The 21,213-nt window shown below is 45.8% G+C and overlaps 2 protein-coding genes across 5 annotated transcripts in view; one reads left to right on the top strand and one right to left on the bottom strand.

Annotated features, from left to right (window-relative positions):
• The window catches only part of LOC132404267 (uncharacterized), a 504,471-nt gene that overhangs the window by 10,665 nt on the left and 472,593 nt on the right, over positions 1 to 21,213 (bottom strand). The window lies entirely within an intron of this gene.
• On the top strand, positions 622 to 17,318 carry prkab1a (protein kinase, AMP-activated, beta 1 non-catalytic subunit, a). 4 transcript variants are annotated; one of them, XM_059988416.1, is made up of 8 exons: positions 622 to 749; positions 1,136 to 1,332; positions 2,981 to 3,150; positions 4,771 to 4,864; positions 7,364 to 7,478; positions 9,608 to 9,741; positions 11,262 to 11,330; positions 13,234 to 17,318. In XM_059988416.1, the coding sequence occupies exons 2-8, from the start codon at positions 1,159 to 1,161 to the stop codon at positions 13,309 to 13,311; spliced, it is 834 nt and encodes a 277-aa protein (XP_059844399.1). In that variant the 5' UTR covers positions 622 to 749; positions 1,136 to 1,158; the 3' UTR covers positions 13,312 to 17,318. The 4 variants fall into 4 exon arrangements, with proteins under 4 accessions (XP_059844399.1, XP_059844400.1, XP_059844397.1 ...); XM_059988417.1 differs by having other exon boundaries at positions 622 to 753; positions 1,136 to 1,326; XM_059988414.1 differs by having other exon boundaries at positions 622 to 753.

Here is a 21,213-nt window from a genome sequence, read left to right as displayed (position 1 = left end):
TTCCTCATGTTTCCCTCAAACCTTTCACCCTTAACCTATTACCTCTAGTTCTAGCTGCATCCAAAATTAGTGGAAAAAACCTGCTTACATTTACTATCATAATTTTGTATACCTCGATCAAATCTCTCCTCATTCTCCTACACTCTAAGAAATATAGTCTTTGCTTATTCAATCTTTACCAATAGCTTAAGTCTACAAGATCTGGCAATGTTTTTGTAAATTTTCTTTACACTCTTAGTCTTATTGGTATCATTTTTATAGGTTGTTGACCAAAACTGTACACAATATTCTAAGTATTTTGCAAAAGCCAATTTATTTTTCAATTATGATGAGTTGGTCGAGTTTATTGTCAATTGCAGAAGGTCGTGACTACACAAATGTAATAAGCAAACTTGCTTGCGGTAGCATTAGAGGCATAAAATTTAAAATTACATGTACGAATTTCAAATAAATTTTCCGAGAAAGTGGTCATAGTGTTACTATTACTGAGGAAATGATTAGGGTTGTACGTACATAATATATGATGTTATTTCAGAGTCCCTGCTGTAATGAGGGCTCTCCCATTATGAATAATTACAGTAACATATCCATAGCATTGTCGGGCTCCGGAATCCTGCTCCAGCTCATCAGCGTTCACTGTCCCCGGGAGCGCGTAGTTGGTGGGACCGGTTGGGTGGCATTTGATTGGTGGATAGGAAGAGCGGTGTGTCGGTGAACATTGACCGGAGGAAGAAGGGATCAAAGCGTCGGTGGGTGAGTCGCGTCCGGGCGGCGGCGGCGGCGGCGGCGATTCGGAACACGGGGTGAATCGTAATCCGGAGCTCGTAACGTTCACGCCGGACGGCCTGTGGGGAGGCTGGGGCTCCGCCCTTGCCCGTTTATTGGGACGGGACGGCCCGGCCCGGCCTGTGCGACCGGCGCTCCCGTCACCCTCTCCCAGCCCGCAGTACCAAAATATCCACTCCACCTCCCTCACCCCTCCCACTGGCTCGGTCTCTTCACCCGCACCTAGTCCGTCCCTCCATTCCCCAATTCTTCCCCGCCCCGTCACCCGGCTCCATCTCCCGACCTATACTCCCCCCAACCTTGCTTCTTCTCCCATTGACTGACCTCTTTGCCCATTGTATTTGTTTAGTGGGTTTTACTGAGCTTCAAAGGATGGGCAACACCAACAGCGAGCGTGCGGCGCTAGAGCGCCATGGGGGTCACAAAGCCTCCCGAAGAGACAGCACTGGCAGCGCTATTCATACCAAAGAGCACGACCGTCCCAAGATTTTGATGGACAGTCCAGAAGATTCAGACATCTTTCATGCTGAGGAGATCAAAGTACTGGTATCTCCACAAAGGATTTTTAATATTTTCTCCGTGCTCCCTGCTTTGCCCACGAAACTATTTTGCAGAGGATAATTGCCTTCCTCCAACTCTCGAAGAGTGCCGTTGGTAGGAAGTGACAGGGAGCAAAACCAGCAGGACCTGAGCAACCTCAGGAGTTAGACACAGGCAGTGTTTGTATTTGTCCCAAAGCTGAGCCAGGTAGCAGAGATAGCTGGGGGTTGGAATCCGGCAAAGCACCAGCCATAATCTTCCAGTTGTCTGTAGATGCAGAGGGCTGCTGGAGGATTGGACAGTGTTGAATCAGAGAGCAGGAATGTTCCTGGTTCTACCTCGGCCCTGTTGATTAATGAATGGTTGTCCAAAGAACAGAAGAAGTAAGAGTGGACCACTCAATCCTTCAGAGCTGCTCTGTAATTTTTCCCTGACTGATCTACCCTGGCATCAACTTCTCTCCTGTGCCAATTCAAAACCATATCCATCTCTTTCAATCCCTCCAGTGATGTAGCCTCTGCGACCCTCCAGGATAGAAAATTAGGTTCATTACCCTCTGTGAGAGGAACTTGCTTTGCATCCTTCTAGCTTCTTTGTGGATTATCTTTATCACTGCCCCATTATGAGGTTGTCTATAGACACGCACAATAATGTAATGCGGCCTCAGTTGCTGTTTAATTCTAAGTAGGTGAATTCCATCTTTAACCTTTTGATGACAACTTCTTTCTCCTCCCTTAGTCAGTTCTTCCTTAATCATTTCATTTGGCTTTCTGCTTATCCTCTCTGAACATGTTGTTTTCTGGAATGTTTGAATGTTTCGCACTCCCTTTTACAACGTCCTGGATCACAGCATCAGAAAAGTGACAGTAACTGAAACATACCTCTGTCCTTTTCTCTTCCACTCTTTACTGATCTGCCGCCCCTCCCACTGAGCAGTCTTTTCTTCTGTTGTGTTTTCATACCTTGGGTTACCATTGCTGCCCAAATACAATAAATGTTCTTGCAATAAGAAACTATTATGCCTGTTAAATTTTAATTTATAGCATGTAATCCCCATCATTAAAATCAATGGTATTGCTGTTTCTGTACCAGTTTTAAACTAGCCAGGTGGTTTATGCAGATTCCAAACTGTATGTGGCAGGGAATTGCTACACCCTTGAGATCCTTTGCACATACTCCAAGCACAAAGGGGTTAACAAATCACCTGCGCATGTTCAGAAAAGTTAAAACATTGTAAGTTGCCTGCTGCAACAGCATCTGGGTTTTCCAGAGATTTCCCTAAAAGATGTTTGGGGGGGGCGTCATTCATTGGGACTGGTGTGCTGATGTAGATCCCAGCCAGGAACTCCCTGATGCTGTAACCACAGGGCTATAGTTGTCAGTTGTTCTGTATGGAAGGAAGAAGCAGAGTAGAAGAAAGTCATTTTGCAAAGGTCTCAGTTTGTCACAAGACTGTACTGAGACTCTGCCTAACGGACTTCACTAAGTTCCATGCAGGTCTGCTCCGACTGCTCTACTCAAGCAGATTAGTCATTTGTTTGTAAGTCAGCTGTTCCTGGGTTGCTTTACCTGCAGATGAAATGTAGTTAAGAAAGTTGAGTTTTAAATCGGCCAGTGATTGGGTTCATTTTCAGAGTTTTCTTCTGCCTTCAAGGGCCCGATGGAGAAGGATGAGTACCTTGCCTGGCAACACGACCTGGAAGTGACTGACAAAATTTCCAAGCAGGCTCGCCCGACTGTGTTTCGATGGAAAGGGGGTGGGAAGGAAGTTTTTATCTCTGGATCCTTCAATGGTTGGACCAACAAAATCCCACTGACCAGAAGGTAGGTCTCCCTGAAGCCCAAACCCCTCCTCATAAGTTTGACAGGAGTGCGGGCTGCCCTCCATGATGATTACTGGAGACCTGCTGTGGGTGCGAGACAAATGACAAACACTCTTTACAGGAAGACCAGACTTGAATTGGAGTAGTATGTCTATGTAGGAAGACATAATTCAGAGGTTTAGTAAGTGCATACTGATGCAAGAATAGTTTTCATTTATATTTATGATAATGGGTCCAGTAACGTTGTATTGCTTATCTAATCATTGGCACAGGAGTACCTGAACTAGGTAGTGATGCTTCATAATAATCACAATGGGGAGTTGTAGCATTAGGTTCGACCACTGTGATAAAGAGAGTTATATTTAATTGCAATGATAGATAGATGATCTTTTTGGAAACAAGGACAGTAGTTCCTGAGCAGTTATCATGATAACTGCAGCACAAACCTGATGTGCAATATAATCATTTCCATGGGCTCTTTGACTTTCTGATACAAGTTTGACAGGGAACCAATGAGAAATCTTAGGAGCTACACGTGAGTGTGTTGATTGTTTTCCAAGGGTTTTGTTGAACTCCCACTGGAGGAGGAGTACAAATATCTCACAGTATGCCATCAATTTCACCATTTGGTGCATTCCATACTCAACTGCAATCAGGGTGCCAGACAATTATTTCCTTTCTAGTTGCTTTTGGTTCCAGGTTTAGCTGCACAAGACCGTTTAACAAGCTTCATATTTCTACATGGTGTGGAAGGAAGCCATTTGGCCTGATGAATCTATGCTGGCTCTTGGAGCAATCCCCTAAACCTCATTTCCCTACTTATTTCCTTGTAGCCCATTCTGTCTCATGAGCCCATTAAAGTTCATGACAGAAATTTACAGTAGCCAATTAACCAAATTCCCGGAATGGCAGGACTGTCATATGTTGACAGATTGGAGCGACTGGGCTTGTATACACTGGAAGTTAGAAGGATGAGAGGGGATCTGATTGAAACATATAAGATTATTAAGGGATTGGACACGCTGGAGGCAGGGAGCATGTTCCCGCTGATGGGTGAGTCCAGAACTAGAGGCCACAGTTTAAGAATAAGGGATAGGCCATTTAGAACAGAGATGCAGAAAAACTTTTTCACCCAGAGAGTGGTGGATATGTGGAATGCTCTGCCCCAGAAGGCAGTGGAGGCCAAGTCTCTTGGTGCATTCAAGAGAGAGTTAGATAGAGCTCTTATAGATAGCGGGGTCAAGGGATATGGGGAGAGGGCAGGAACGGGGTACTGATTGTGTATGATCAGCCATGATCACAGTGAATGGCGGTGCTGGCTAGAAGGGCTGAATGGCCTACTCCTGCACCTACTGTCTATTGTCTAAATGGCCACCACATCTTTGAGATGTGAGGGTGGGAAAATGAATCATCTGGGACAAGTTAGTGTGCTCACAGAGAAAAGCATGTAAACACCATGCATGCAACACAAGAGGTGAGAGTTGAACTGTGAGACAGGAACACCACCTACAACTGCCCATCTAATGCTGCCTTCTGCCCAGGGACATTATGAACTGACTCAGCAGCATCAGCCACATCTCATTTCATGAGCTTACTTACTCCTCTCCCTTGCCTTCTACAGTCAGAACAACTTTGTGGCAATTCTGGATCTCCCCGAGGGTGAGCATCAGTACAAGTTCTATGTGGATGGTCAGTGGACTCACGATACATCAGAGGTATGAGATGGTTGTGTTCTGTAATTAATGAAAGGGAGCCAGGATATGTGGGAACTGGTACACGTTGTGATTGGCAATGTTATAGGCACTGTTCAACGTTCATTTATTGTCAAAGTTTGTGTGTCATTTAGAACCTTGAGATTCACTTCCTTGCGGGAAAAACAATGAAACTCGGTAGCAGCACAAGAGTGTAGCAGTTAGCATAAAGCTATTCAGTGCTGGCGACACGGGTTGCTCTCTGTACAGAGTTTGTACATTCTCCTCATGAGTGCCTGGGTTTCCCCCAGGTACTCCAGTTTCTTCCCACCTCCCAAAGATGTATGGGTTAGTGGGTTAATTGCTCACGTGTATAACTGGGCGGAGCAGACTTATTGGGCCAGAAGGGCCTGTTACTGTATTGTATCTCAAAATCGAAAATATAGAATCCACGAAACACCACACTATAACAAGAAAGACTAAAGTCTGATGTGCAAAGGGAACAGATTGTCCAAATGATACAATGCAAACAAGTAATACTGAGAATGTGAGCTGCCAAGTCCCCAAGGGGCAGTCCGAGGGTTCCCGAATCCCTGAAGGTGGGGGGGTCCATGGGCTGCTGAGTCACTTCAGCACTGAGGCGAGTGAAGTTAGTCCAGGGGCACAACAACTGCTACGGAACCTGGCGGCACAGCTTGCAGGACCCCGGCACTTCTCTCTGATGGCAGTAGCGACAAGAGAGGGAGAAAGGTCAAACACAGGTACACTGGACAGACTCGGGTGGGAGATCCTGGCTGGCACGGAGTGGTGGGGCTGAACTCTGGCTTGTTTTCTGCTCTGGGGCCTTGAAACTTCAAACTGGCTTCAAGTTCGCCATGGCTGTCTCTTCCAGTTTCAGTTTTTGTAGTGTGTGTTTTTTGTGGATTCTCTATGGTTCTGTTTTCCTGTGAGTGCCTACAAGAAAATGATTCCCAAGGTTATGTATGATATACATACTTTGATTCATGGTCCATTTTTGTGGCATGGAGAATCTTCAGAATTGCTCCACACTGCCACCCTTGAATTTTATATCTTATATGGATAGAGTCTAGGAAACTCAGTCTCGCAGTAGGCTGCGCCAGAAAACTACTGTAGTTCCAAGTCTTGCTCGTTATTTTTCTTACAGAATGCTTGAACTTAATTTCAGGTCCTTATCACATATAATTAGCTTTGTGTGGAGACCATTGATCAAAGCAAAATTGCCTGCATATTTTATCCTTGGCCGGCTGTTCTGGCAACCACCTGATGCTGTGGGAGGGTGTCCCTCCAGAAGCACGATTACCACTCCGTTAGTCTGTTCTCATCAGCGAAGGATGGAAGGGGTAATCAGTACTACATTCAGTCAGCAACAGCCTGCTCACAGAAGCTTGATTTGTTTTCTGCCAAAGCCACTCAGCTCTTGACCATTTCACAGTTATGGTGCAAACATGGATAAGAGAGTGGAACTCTGCAGGTGAAGTAAGGAAACACCTGTGACATCAAGGCCATATTTGATTAAGTATGGCAGCTAAATGTGAGTCAATGGGGATCAAAGAGGAAACCTTCTGTATTCCCACCTACTCAGATAATGAAGTTTATTAAGTCCATATCCAAATGAAGCAAGACTTGGCCAGTATCTAGGCCTGGGCTGATAGCAGACTAGTAACATTTGCATTACACAAGTGTCAAGCAATGACTATATCCAAAAAAAGAAAATCCAACCCCCTGACATTCCATGGCATTTCCTGAAATCCCCTCTAATAATACACTGTCCAGAAACGGAACTAGAGTAGCCAAATACATAATGTAGCTGCAAGAGCAGGTCAGAGGCTAGGAATCCTGCAGTGGGTAACTCCCCTACATACCAATGCCTGTCTGGCATCCACCAGATTAGTGGAATACTCTCCTTGCCTGGATTGAATGCAGCTTGAACAATACTTAAGAAGCTCGAATTTAGATAAGGACATTGATAAAGCAGCCCATCCACAACTGTTGCTCATTTCTGCACCAACACACATTAGCAGCAGTCTGTCCTGTCCATAGGTTACATGGCAGCAACTCAGTAGACCAACACCTTCCAAACCCACCATCTCTACCAGTTCAGACAAGGGCTTCAAAAGTGCGGGGAACACCACCCCTAGGAGATAATCCTCCCCCCCCACCCCAGCAATTTGAAAATGAGATAATTTTACAATCAGACTTTAACTGGAGGCAGGTAGGTCAGCCAAAACCAGGCTTGTGAGTAAAGGGGATGGTGTGATTTGTTGGGCTGGTGGTGGATAGGCTCAGGAGGCACGATGGAGGTTTCCAAACTGGGTGCATTCTGCCCGGGTTGAGGGATGTTACAGGGACAGAAACCAGTAATAAGTTTTGTCTCGGGTATACTGGGTCAAATACGACACAAGGATGGTGAACTGAAGCATTGGAGAGACATTGGTGCTAAAGGGTTTGCAGCTTGCACATTGTGGTTTGATGTGTAAGTTTTGAAATGTGCTGTCTCTACAGCCCACCACCACCAGCCAGCTCGGCACGATCAACAATGTCATTCAGGTGCGGCAGACGGACTTCGAAGTGTTTGATGCATTGATGGTGGATTCGCAGAAATGTTCAGACATGTCAGGTGAGTCGGAGGTGTGAGAGCTGAATTGTGATGAGACTTGAAAAAGTGCCACATGTAATGTTAGGGTGACATAGAAACAGAAAACATACAGCATAATGCAGGCCCTTCAGCCCACAAAGTTGAGCTGAACATGTCCCTACCATAGAAATTACTAGGCTTACCTATAGCCCTCTATTTTACTAAGCTCCATGTACCTATCTAAATGCCACTTAAAACAGTGGTCCCCAACCACCAGGCCACTGTCTTAAAAGACCCCATCATTTCCGCCTCCACCACCATTGCTGGCAGCCCTTTCCACACACTCACCACTCAAAAAAAACTTACCCCTGACATCTCCTCTGTACCTATTCCCCAGCACCTTAAACCTGTGTCCTCATGTGGCAACTGTTTCAGCCCTGGGAAAAAGCCTCAGACTATCTACACGATCAATGCCTCTCATCATCTTACACTCCTCTATCAGGTCACCTCTCATCCACTGTTGCTCCAAGGAGAAAAGGCCAAGTTCACTCAACCTGTTCTCATAAGACGTGCTCCCCTTATGAGAGGAGGAGGAGGAACTCAGCCTGTAGCTCCTTGCTGGCTGTTTGCTAAGGCTATGCAATGAATTCAACATGCCTGCTCTGTCACCACTTGGTCTTCATTTATTCTGTTTCCATCCTCTTGAATCTGTTTCTATTGCCCTTTTTGTAATTGGTCAACACAAATCAGATTCAGATTCAGTTTATTGTCATTTAGAAACCACAAATGCAATGCAGTTAAAAAATGAGACAACGTTCCTCCAGAATGATATCACATAAGCACATGACAAAACAGACTACACCAGAAAATCCACATAACGTTTGGCAATCCCCAATCCAGAGTCCGGAGAGGCTGCTGCATATTAATATCGCGCTACCATCTAGCGCGTTCCCCGGAAAGGAGCTCCAAACCCACCAGACAAAAATTAAAAACAAGACCAAAAACTAAAGCTACAAGACCTGCACAAAATCATATAATTACAACATATAGTTACAACAGTGCAAACAATAGCATAATTGATAAAAAAAAACAGACTATGGGCACAGTAAAAATAGTCCAAGATGTTAAAGGACTGTAAGTTCAAAAGAAATCACCACAGTTTCCACAAGTCCCCAGGGTCCCGACAGAGTCGCAATCCCACGCCGGCGGCAGAAGGGAGTACCCCCGCTATGGACTTCCAAAGCGCCGCCTGACTCAGCCTCGCAGACGCAGCACACACCAAAAGTGACCTGAGTCCGTCGAACCTCCGAGCCAACGACCATCCCCTCCGGCACAGCTTCTCTGAGCACCATCCTCTGCCGAGCGTATTAAGACGGCCCCACCAACGAACATCGGCAACACGACCCCGAGGACTGGGGGCCTGTTCTTCCCAGCAGAGTCCCGGACCTCACAGCAGCAGCAGCAGCAACGAAAAAGGTCTTCCTGGAATTTCCCGATGTTTCTCCGTGCTTCCACGTCCATTTTCAATCGATTATGATTGTGCACGGCACCCCACTTCACAAATAACAGATGATCAGTTCTGGAGTTTTTAAAACTCTGTTTTAAAAATTACTGTGTTTTTAAAACTGCTGCCTCAAGGTGGTTGGCAGAAGAGCCAGTGAGTTCATAATTTAGTATCCGTCTGGCTCCCAACATTTCTGCCTGTAGTAAAATTAAATCTCCTCTGAACATTCTGTACTCTGAGGATATGCCCTCTCCGCGTAACCTAATTCCTACATGTTCTGGTAACTTGTTCCTTTACCTACTCCAAAGCTCTAACTATTCCCAAAGTGGCATACTTGTAGAGCTGCTGCCAGTGACTCTAAACTGAACCCATTGCTCCAGTTAAGGCCTACTGAGCACCTGGCAGGCTCTCCTCAACTCCTTTTAATGTTGTCCTTTCTAGGTTATTTGCCTTTTTTATTAATAAAATAAATTTTCGCACATCCACTTTGAGCTAGAAATGCATTAATGAAAACGATCTCATACTCATTTCGTGAATTCCTGCCCCTTTTTCTCATTGATCAGTTTTGCTGCTACTACCCTTGTTTACATTAAACATTTTAGCTACCGTCACGGCTTCTGTTATTAATCTCAAAGTAGGGTTAATCAGGATGATTAATCTTTCTTAGATCTGTCAAGCTCTCCCCCTGGCCCGTATCATCAGGATCCATATGTGTACAAGCCAGAGGAGAGAATTAAAACGCCACCTATTCTGCCGCCACACCTGCTCCAGGTCATCCTGAACAAGGACACGGGCATCTCAGTGAGTTCAAGCCATTGCTTTTTCTGTGATTTGCAATGACATGATACAACTGGCCTTTATGAGGTTTAGCTTACTGGGAGCTGAATGATCAATATTTGATGAGTCAGCTTTTCATTGGGATACTGAGAGCTGTTCAGAATCTGTGTGATGATCCAGTGCATGCCTGTGCCTGTGATGAACTTGTGGAGGTGCTGCCTGCAGACACACAGTGGGATGTGTACTGGTGTCCTTGGGACAACCCGGATTTGAGAAGATCTGAGTTCTCTTTGTGGGTCACCACATTCACAAAGAAGGACAATAACTCTGTGCTTCTGGCTGCCTTTCACCGGGTGAGGAAACTCTTAGCTGGTGGGCTGCTGTTGGTACTGTCATTCAGATGATCAGTATAGAATCACAGACATGAGGATGCCAGTGCTTTATAGCAGATAAATAAACTGGGTGGTTTTAAAGCATGTTTTTTCACTTTCTGAGTAGATGAGTTTGTATTTGTCCCTGACTTCTGGTACTGTTTTTGATTTATTATCGTCACTTTTATATTGTGTATGTGTGCCTAGTTCTGTACACAAGATGTTTTTCTTTTTAGCTGGTGCAATGTACATACTGTGGAATACTACACATGTCCAGTGCTGTGTGATTATCAATTGCCCAATGTCGTGAGACTGGGCACTGGTTTTGATGCATATGAATTGAGTAGCCATACAGGTTATTATCCTATGACAGTCTGTTCGTTAAGTGTTTGTATGTATCATTCTGCTTCTAAGCATGCAAAGATGTCCTTGAATATTTTTGTTGTACCACTTACACATAGTCACCATCCTAACCAGTAACTTTGCAAAAACCCATTTTTTTATTTTAAAAGCTGATACTCAATGGATTCTTGATCTGTTAAAAACAGCAAACTTGTCTTCATTTTCTCACTCAATTAATTTGTTAGCCCAGAATGCAGTGGATGACCTTCTCCCTCTCCTACTGCTTAACCAATGCACCCCTGAAGTCGGCTGAGAACCTCAACATCGTAGCGACACACTGGGTTGTGCAATGCTGCAGAATGATAACCCCGTGCAAGTCTCCAGTAACTCTCGGTCATAAGAGGCTGAAATTAAAAAGCATTACTGAGGCGTTTCTGTTTGGAATGAAGGAGCGTGAGCGGTGACTTGATAGAGGTGTATGAGATGCTAAGAGGCATAGATAGAATGGACAACCAATGTTTTTCCCAGGACAGAAATGGCTAATACAAGAGGGCATAATTTTAATGTGGTTGGAGGAAAGTATAGGTAGGATGGCTGTCAGTGGGAGGTTTTTTACACAGAGTAGCGGGTGTGGAATATGCTGACCAGGTGGTGGTAGAGGCAGATACATTCAGGGTATTCTATCAGACTCTTAGGCACTTGGATGAAAGAAATTTGCGAGAAATTTGGTGTTGAAGTTGTTGGGAGGATTGGCCGAAGGGCCTGTACTGTTCCATGTTCTGTACAGAGAGGGTCTCATTCTGATCCTGGTGTGTTTGCTCTTGCTCTTAGTGTGATCCTGCCTTGCTTCCAGAGCCAAACCACGTCATGTTGAACCACCTGTATGCTCTGTCCATCAAGGTTAGTATTGCTCTTTTTTAAAATGTCTTCACTCTTCAATCTATCTGCTTGGCCAGAAGTACTAACCCACCAGGTTCTGCTACTGGCTGTTAAATTCCTCTAGTCAACAGTCTGCCCTGGACAGAATTTGTTTTAAAGTGAGGGGATGGGAGAGGTGGGTCGGTTATGAATTCACTGGAATGACTAGAGGTATTTAAAAGGACCTATTCCTCAAACTTGAATTTTACAGTAAGATTCAAAAAACACCTTACTGTTTTATTTTGACTCTTTTTTAAACTGATAAAAAAAATAGGAAATTAAAAGGAAAAATATGCAAAAACTGCACACCTAACTCCAATTATGTGTTGCTGATCTTTCAATAACATTCACTGCTGTATCTTGCTGTAAATTGAGAAGGAAAAGTTCAAGATTCACTGGTCAAATTTTGGAGCTCATAAGCTGTGACAGAGCACCTTTTATTTCCTCGATATCAGTCTTATAAGAGGGGTCTGATATTCAGATTGATTATTACATGTGCATGGAAACATGCAGTGAAACGCTTCATTTGTGAAGCCTGGCAATGTATGGGTGCAGTCCACAAATGTCACTGCATTCCGGCACCAACATAGCATACTGACAGTGCTTGGCAGAACGACACAGAAGACAAAAACATTAACAGCAAAATAAGCAACAAAACAAGAGCTAAACAAGTCGGTCCCTCCCACCCATCCATACTGATATGAAAAGCCGGCATTTGCACAACTTCTCCCACAAATTCCCCTCGCATTCTGCACTGCACCAAGGTTTGTACCTTGCCCTTCTCCCCCCACTCCCTCACACAAGCATCTTGCCCACAAGTACCACCAGAACAAGGAAGTCTAAGCAAAGTTAGAAGGTTGAGACTCCCACTACATTCCTTTATCCTGATAATTCTTTAAAGATCCAACACTTCAAAGGAGCACATATTAGCTATTTGAATAGATCCTTTTTTTTAAAAAAAAAAGGAACCTGTTGAGGAAGGTTCCCTAATTCTTCCAGTTCCCTAATTGGTATTTTATTCACCCAAAGATTTTTGATATCAGTGCTCTTTGTTGGATCTTGCTACTCATGTCATATGTACTAAGATACAGACTTGGTACAATATTAACAGTTCATTTATCTAAATGAACAGCTGCATGTCAGTCATCGGGAGCATCCTTTGTGACATCCCAAAGCTTTGAACTGCACTCTATAAGTGGAATACGCATATCCTCATTATCCCCTAGTTGCCCACTCCAACTTTCATAGTCATTACTCTCCTATCCCCGCATACCACAGTTCTCCCCCTCATGCATTTTCCAGTTTCTCCCACCCAGTTTTACCTCATCTTTCATAACTTTGGATTTCAAATATAGTGCACCTCGTGTCTAAAGACTACTTGAAGCTCAGTGCCAAGCCCTTTCTACTTATTAATGTTGACACAGAGAGCATTCCGCCTGATGGATCCATGTTAGATCCCAGTTCTGTTCTTCTTGTTCTGTTTCCCTGCAGCTTCTCTTCTCTCTCATGCCCATCAACTTCCCTTTCGTTTCTTTGCCACTGACCTACACTTTGGGATGTAGGGGGAAGCCAGAGTACGAGGGCAAATGTGTGGAATGGCAGGCAGAATGTGCAAACTCTGCACAAATAGCACTGAAAGTTATGATTGGCCCCAAGTTCCCGGAGTTGTGAGATGTCAGACCACCGTCTGACCTTGCTGCATTTTGATGTATAGCTCCCAGAGGTTAGCGAGGAGGAATTGCCATATTGAGTTCCCTGAGCGAATGCTGAGTCCTGTGCTAGAGATGCTGTAACCTTATCCCGTTGCTGCCAAAGTGCATTGTACTTTACAATTGTGCAATGATGTTGCGTTTGCTCTTTGCTAAGTACTTGTCATTGTTCGCAGGATGGTGTCATGGTATTGAGCGCCACCCATCGTTACAAGAAGAAGTACGTCACCACTCTTCTCTACAAGCCCATATGATCTGTAAAAGCAGCTCCATTCTCCCCCTCCAATCAGGAAGCTCCATTTTCGTCAGCTGTCGCTCGCCATTCGTCACTCTCTGTCCTGGACTAGCTCAGGAGGATCTTGATGTGACTGAATGGGGCAGTAATTGCGGGAGTCCGGACGATCCTGTCTGTCTGCACATCTACTTCCTGCTGCAGAAGGGGAAATCTGGAATCGGGTGCCGGATAAAGTGCCTCTGATTGTCCTTCCGACTGCCACAAAGGTTCCCAAAGCTAATGGCTGGCTGCACAGTCATTCCTTGCTGTGGCACCTCCATTTCCATTCCATTAATGTTAGAGTTTCTTCCCACTCTGTTCAGAGGGGAGTACTCTGTGCTCATTTGTAACACAGGCTGGAATCGCTGTGAGTTAAGCAATCATGGTGCTACAACAGGGTATACTCTCCAACTTCTCAATGGGACAGTATCATTTTCCCATTACTTTCACCAAGGGATCACTATCGGGAAAGCTGATAAATAAATGGAGCTCTGATTAGATTGGGGAAACCTGCACAAATGTAAGTAAGGGATCAAAAAAGCTCGAAATTCAATGTAATTGAAAACTGGCTGGAATTTCAGCCTGCTTTGTATCTGCGCTTCACCATAACTATTTACTGACAGCTGTAGTCCACAGTGATCACTCTGCAGTCTGTATGGGCAGGGGCTGGCGTTCCCTGATCTCCATTCTGCCCCTGGTGTTGCTGGCAAAGTGGGGAAGCGGTGACACGCTGCAGTAATGTCAGTTTCTCACTCTTCATTAAAGCTGCTGCAACTCTTCCAGCTGCCGGAGGTTGCAATGCAGCCCTATAATCTTCTCTGGTTTAGTTTGTGTCCATTGCATATTTTAGTTTTTTTCCCACTCCTGCTGTGAGATCTCGCCCAAGGGATCATTCATCCTGTTTGACCCCAAATATCTGGTTGTCCCTCCCTGTTCGTAAACCCTATTAATTCCAGCAGGCCTGTCCCTGCCTCCTCATAACCACACAGATTCCAGCAGGCCTGTCCCTGTCTCCTAGTAAACCCCACTGAATCCAGCAGGCCTGTCCCTGCCTCCTCATAACCACACAGATTCCAGCAGGCCTGTCCCTGTCTCCTAGTAAACCCCACTGAATCCAGCAGGCCTGTCCCTGCCTCCTCATAACCCCACTGATTCCAGCAGGCCTGTTCCTGCCTCCTAGTAAACCCCACTGAATCCAGCAGGCCTGACCCGGCCTCCTAGTAAACCCCACTGATTCCAGCAGGCCTGTCCCTGCCTCCTCATAACCACACTGATTCCAGCAGGCCTGTCCCTGCCTCCTAGTAAACCCCACTAAATCCAGCAGGCCTGTCCCTGCCTCCTCATAACCACACTGATTCCAGCAGGCCTGTTCCTGCCTCCTAGTAAACCCCACTGATTCCAGCAGGCCTGTCCCTGCCTCCCAGTAAACCCCACTGATTCCAGCAGGCCTGTCCCTGCCTCCATAACCCCACTGATTCCAGCAGGCCTGTCCCTGCCTCCCAGTAAACCCCACTGATTTCAGCAGGCCTGTCCCTGCCTCCTCATAACCACACTGATTCCAGCAGGCCTGTTCCTGCCTCCTAGTAAACCCCACTGATTCCAGCAGGCCTGTCCCTGCCTCCTAGTAAACCCCACTGATTCCAGCAGGCCTGTTCCTGCCTCCCAGTAAACCCCACTGATTCCAGCAGGCCTGTCCCTCCCTCCTAGTAAACCCCATTGATTCCAGCAGGCCAATCCCGGCCTCCTAGTAAACCCCACTGATTCCAGCAGGCCTGTTCCTGCCTCCTAGTAAACCCCACTGATTCCAGCAGGCCTGTCCCTGCCTCCTAGTAAACCCCACTGATTCCAGCAGGCCTGTTCCTGCCTCCCAGTAAACCCCACTGATTCCAGCAGGCCTGTCCCTCCCTCCTAGTAAACCCCATTGATTCCAGCAGGCCAATCCCGGCCTAGTAAACCCCACTGATTCCAGCAAGCCTGTTCCTGCCTCCATAACCCCACTGATTCCAGCAGGCCTGTTCCTGCCTCCCAGTAAACCCCACTGATTCCAGCAGGCCTGTTCCTGCCTCCCAGTAAACCCCACTGATTCCAGCAGGCCTGTTCCTGCCTCCATAACCCCACTGATTCCAGCAGGCCTGTTCCTGCCTCCCAGTAAACCCCACTGATTCCAGCAGGCCTGTCCCTGCCTCCTAGTAAACCCCACTGATTCCAGCAGGCCTGACCCGGCCTCCTAGTAAACCCCACTGATTCCAGCAGGCCTGTCCCTGCCTCCTAGTAAACCCCACTGATTCCAGCAGGCCTGTCCCTGCCTCCTAGTAAACCCCACTGATTCCAGCAGGCCTGTCCCTGCCTCCCAGTAAACCCCACTGATTCCAGCAGGCCTGTCCCTGCCTCCTAGTAAACCCCACTGATTCCAGCAGGCCTGTCCCTCCCTCCTAGTAAACCCCACTGATTCCAGCAGGCCAATCCCGGCCTCCTAGTAAACCCCACTGATTCCAGCAGGCCTAACCCGGCCTCCTAGTAAACCCCACTGATTCCAGCAGGCCTGTCCCTGCCTCCTAGTAAACCCCACTGATTCCAGCAGGCCTGTTCCTGCCTCCTAGTAAACCCCACTGATTCCAGCAGGCCTGTCCCTGCCTCCTCGTAAACCCCACTAATTCCAGCAGGCCTGTCCCTGCCTCCCAGTAAACCCCACTGATTCCAGCAGGCCTGTCCCTGCCTCCTAGTAAACCCCACTGATTCCAGCAGGCCTCTCCCTGCCTCCTAGTAAACCCCACTGATTCCAGCAGGCCTGACCCTGCCTCCTAGTAAACCCCACTGATTCCAGCAGGCCTGTCCCTGCCTCCTAGTAAACCCCATTGATTCCAGCAGGCCAATCCCGGCCTCCTAGTAAACCCCACTGATTCCAGCAGGCCTGTCCCTGCCTCCATAACCCCACTGATTCCAGTAGGACACCCGTCTTCGTTTGCATGGGTCCTCTGTGATTCTAAAAGAACACAAATAACTTTCTAATTAAGTTTTCATATCTTTGGGGCTCTCCAACCAGTCATCCAACTATTGAAGTGCTTTTGAAGTGTAGAGACTGTAGTGTTGTGTGAATCACAGGAGCTGGTTTCTGCAGCCATATCATCTGTTGTCATGATGTTGACTTAAAGTTGGGTGTGCTGGTTGAAAAGAAAGTTTTTAACATTCTCCCCAGCAAACAGACCGGGTCAAAGGTTTTAAAGTCTATTCCAGAAGCAGTGCAGCACCCCATTAGCCCTGGCCTATCAATGCCAGAACAAATGCTGCTGGTTGTCTCTTCTCCTCCCTGATGGGATGTAGAAAGGAAGCAATGGCCCTGGATCAGCCCCTCCCCAGCTGTTCCAGCAGCATTCAGGGAGCCAGAACCATCATGGCCAGCCTGGGATCTCGCTCTCGTCCCGATGTAGACCAGGACAAGCCAGGGGCTGCCCAGGTCTTTTGTTTCATTGCTGTATTGAATGAGATGTAATTGGGAGAGGTCCAATTGAACTCCCTCCAGCATGTGGCTTTTGTGCTGGTTTTATCCTGTCCTTTGGCAAATTTGTGTGTTTGAGCCCATTGTACATCCTAGGCTCTCAATGACAGCGACTATACACAGGCTGAAAGATGTGATGAAGAACCAGGCCTGCTCATTTGGGCGCCCTGTGCATCCTGTTTTACTAACGGAAGAATTTGGAGAGATCCGGGGAAATTGATTTCCTTGTGACAGCCATGCTTTTAGCAATTTTTTTTATGACTGCCAGATTTTTCTCTCACATATCTCTGAAATATCATGTACATTGGATTTAGTGTAGTTTGCCCGCTCATTGATTGAACAGTTATGAATGGTGCATGAGATTATTTCTGTATTTGTTGCACTTAATGGTAACCGTGAACCTTTTATTGGGAGCAAGTCACCATGGAGTTCTTTGTTTGCGTGTGTCACCTGACACTCAATAAATATTCTGATGACACCTTTCAGCTCAATTAAGTTTCAGTGGATGTTACTGAATTATTTTAGGAAATATAATTGCTGTTGCAACAGGCACTGTTGGTTTCACAGGTTTTCACTATGCTATTAGAGTATTTCACTGAAGGTTGAGCAAAGTTCCAAGGCCCATGGTTGGTATCTCTACTGCTGGTGTTCAAACGACAGTAGGTTTTATTTGCTCCGTGAACAGGAACATATTCTGATAAGATGTAATGAGTGGTGCTATAGATATAGGATGATAATTCTCCCACTGTGGTACAATTACATGATAATGGGTGATTATAGGCCTGACCCAGTGCGTCAGTGTGTCAGTGATTACTGTAATTTGGATGTTTCAGGTTCTTGTGTAGGCATTAACCACAAGAGGGCACTTGGTACACAGACTCCCTTGGAACAATTATTTTTCTTTCTTGACTGAAAGCACTCATCTGTGACATAACTCAGAATATTGTGTTCTGGTCACCATATTTGTAGGAAGGATGTGGATGCATTAGAGAGGGTGCAGAGGAGATTTACTAGAATGCTGCCTAAACTAGAGGACATATGAGGAAAGGTTGAGAGAGGGGGTTAGCCTATGAGGAGAGACTGAGTTGACAGGGACCAGAAAGATTATGTGAACCAGGGCTTTCCTTTCTGGAGAGGAGGAGGATGGGAGATGATAGAGATGTACAAGATGAAAAAAGGGTAAATTGACTGGATAGACAGACACTATTTTCCCCAATGTGCAACTAGCTAATACAAGGGGGCATAATTTGAAGGCAATTGGAGCAAGGGGGGTGTCAGAGATGAAAAAGAAGTGGTGTATGTAATGCTTTGCCAGGGGTAATGGTAGTGGCAGATAGATACATTAGGGACATTTAAAAAACTTTTAGATAGGCACGTGGAAGATAGAAAAATGGAGAGCTATATAGGAGGGGAAGGGTTAGATTGATATTAGAGTGGGTTAAAAGGCTGACACATTAAAGGATGACACACACATCCCATAGGACCTGTGATGTTCTATGTTCTCTCACTCTGCTGGTCTTTTATGTCATTAGTGTCAAGCAGAGCATCAATATCCTGCCCAACAGCCTGTTTAAATGTCATTCAGCAGTTTTCAAGATTAGTTTTCTGATGTGTGCTTTGCTGTCAATGTGCATATTCCTCATTCCTGTTGCCTTGGAGAAGGTTTTGGTGAACTGCTACAGTCCTTCTGTTGAAGGTATTCCGTTGTTGGCATTGAGTGGGCAGTCCCAGGAGTCAGAGAGCGATGTTGAAAAACTGGTGGCATTTCCAAGTGTGGGTGGTATGCATTTCAAAGGGGAACCAGTAGGTGGTGGTGTTCTGCTGTGCCTGAAACCTTCATTTCACTTAGTAGATTTCCCCATTATCTGCACTAGTGGTGGAGGAAGTTGGTGTTTACTGTGATAGATGGGATGCCAGTCAAGTGTGCTGCTTTGTCCTGGATGGAGGTTGAGCATCTTGAAGGTTCTGCTTACCCTCTCTGCTCCACTCGTGACTGTGTGACCAGGCACAATCCAAATGGCATCTAAAATTTCACCAATGCCACCAGTTGTTGGCAGAATGGCAATGAGGTAGGTAAGTTGGATTTGAGTGCTGTCACAACAGCTGCCTTGCACTCAACATCATCGGGACCAAGGAATTGGTTGTGGACTTCCAGAAGGGGAACTTGAGGGTTCACACATCTATCCTCACTGAGGAGTCAGCGGTGGAAATAACGAGCAGCTTCAAGTTCCTGGGCACCAACACCTTAGAGGATCTGTCGTGGGCCTTTTGCATTGATACGATCACAAAAAAGGCACTTCAGCAGCTCGACTTCTTCAGAAGTTTGAGGAGATTTGTTACGTCATCAAAGACTAGAAAGTTTTTACAGATGTACAATGGAATGCGTTCAGACTGGTGCATCACTGCCTGGTGTGAAGGATCATAGGAAGCTGCAGAGGCTTGTCGACTCAGCCAGTTCTATAACTGACATGAGCCTCCCCACCGAGAAGATTTCAAAAGGCATCGCCTCAAGCAGGCAGCATCTGTTGTGAAGGAGGCATCCATTATGAAAGACCAGGACATACTCTCATTATTACCATCAAGAGCTGAAGACCCACAATCAACATTTTAGGAACAGTTTCTTCCCCTTTGCTGTCAGATTTGTGAATGGTCCATGAACACTACCTCACTGTTCCTCTTTAGAATTATTCTTTTCATTGTAACATAGTAAATATTTATACTTTGTACTGCTGCGACAAAATATCGAAGTTCACAACATACAATACTATGTAATGGTCACAGACTTTTGTACACTACTGTAGTAATTTCAAGTATTGCACAAAAACTGTCATGACATATGTGAGTGATGATAAATCTGATTGTGAGCTGGGTCTCTTGCAGACTGCGAGTGGGGAGGGGTCAGGGAGAGGGGAATCGTGGTTGGGAAAAGGGAAGGGAATGGGACGCATCAGTGACACTACCAGTAATGATCAATAAACCGATTGTTGGAATCAAGTGACCGTACCTGGTGTCTCAGGGCTGGGTGTGTCTGCACCCACACACCCACCCTGGCACACCTCTTTTTTTAAATTTTTTTAAATTAGTTTTTCAAAACATTTTACAAATTAAAAACCCCAAATCCCAATGAGGAACATTAAAACAGTGCAAAATTAAGCATACAATAACAACACCTTCTCTGCTACTGTCCCACACCCCTCCTGCAACGTTCCACCCTCACCATGCCTAAGAGTTTTGCAGTGTACTGTATGTCAGTGACAATATACCTGATTCTGGTGCTTCATTCAGTCAGCTACAGTGAGTGGGGAGTATTCCATCCTGCACCTGACTTGTGCCTTGTAGGTGATGGAAAAGCTGAGCACTGTGGGGAGGTGAGTCACTCACTCGGTCTCTGAGCTGCTCTTGTAGCCTTGGCTGATCCAGTTGAGATTCTGGTCTGTATTGATGTGAGGCACTTGGCTAGCAGAATAACTCCGATTGTGAAGGGTATATGGCTAGATTCTCTTGCTGGAAATGGCCATTGCCTGGCACTAATGTTACTTGCCACTTATCAGCCCTTGTTGTCCACACCTTGCTGATTCAGGCAGGGACTGCTTCTCTGACAAGGAGTGTGTAGGAAGCAGGTAAGTTGCTGTTGCTGACTTCAGAGAAAGGAATGCTGTTGAAACAGCTGAAAATGGTGGGACCCATGCTACTGCCTGGAGGAACTGCTTGTGTGATCAGTCTGTGTTACAAGATCCCAGTTCAACAACCACATCCATCTTTCTCTGTACAAGCTGTGTTTCCAACCGTTAGAGTGATCTCCCTCTGCATTAAGTTGTATCAGTGCCCCTTGATTCTAAAGGCAGTCTCTCTCTTGCTTCATCTGTTCAATTCAGCTCTGTAGTCCATGTTTGAACAAGCCATGGTCAAGTAGACCATAAGTCAAGTAGACCATAAGATATGGGAGCAGAATTAGGCCATTCAGCCCATCATTTCTGCTCCGCCATTTCATCATGGCTGACCCATATTTCCTCTCAGCCCCGATCTCCTGCTGTATCCCTTCGTGCCCTGACCAATCTAGAATCTATCAACCTCTACTTTAAACATACATAAAAACTTGGTCTCCACAGCTGCCCATGGCACACAATTACACAGATTCACCACCTTCTGGTTAAAGAAATTCCTTCTATCTCCGTTCTTAGACACCCCCTCTGAACTGAGGCTGTGTACTGTCAATTAATCATGTCTTGCAGTCTGGTCTATATATCATTCAAGTAATCGTAAAGAAACCCAAACAAGACAGCACTGAGGAAGGTGCTGGTTAAATGTTATAGTCCTTCACTTTGATTGATTTGGCAGTAATTAGCTGTAATGGATTTATGCTGCTGCTTATGAAGAAGACTTCAT

This window comes from Hypanus sabinus, chromosome 13 (genome assembly GCF_030144855.1).
Source record: "Hypanus sabinus isolate sHypSab1 chromosome 13, sHypSab1.hap1, whole genome shotgun sequence".
NCBI lineage: Eukaryota > Metazoa > Chordata > Chondrichthyes > Myliobatiformes > Dasyatidae > Hypanus > Hypanus sabinus.
Note: the sequence above shows the minus strand (reverse complement) of the source record. Positions and strands in the feature narration are given on the sequence as shown.

What these genes read in the sequence shown, in the direction of transcription:
- prkab1a (XM_059988416.1), top strand. Translation starts at nt 1,159, where the DNA reads ATGGGCAACACCAACAGCGAGCGTGCGGCGCTAGAGCGCCATGGGGGT. An exon ending in AAAATCCCACTGACCAGAAG is followed by an intron (nt 3,151 to 4,770) that starts GTAGGTCTCCCT and finishes TGCCTTCTACAG; the next exon opens with TCAGAACAACTTTGTGGCAA. An exon ending in TGTATGCTCTGTCCATCAAG is followed by an intron (nt 11,331 to 13,233) that starts GTTAGTATTGCT and finishes CATTGTTCGCAG; the next exon opens with GATGGTGTCATGGTATTGAG.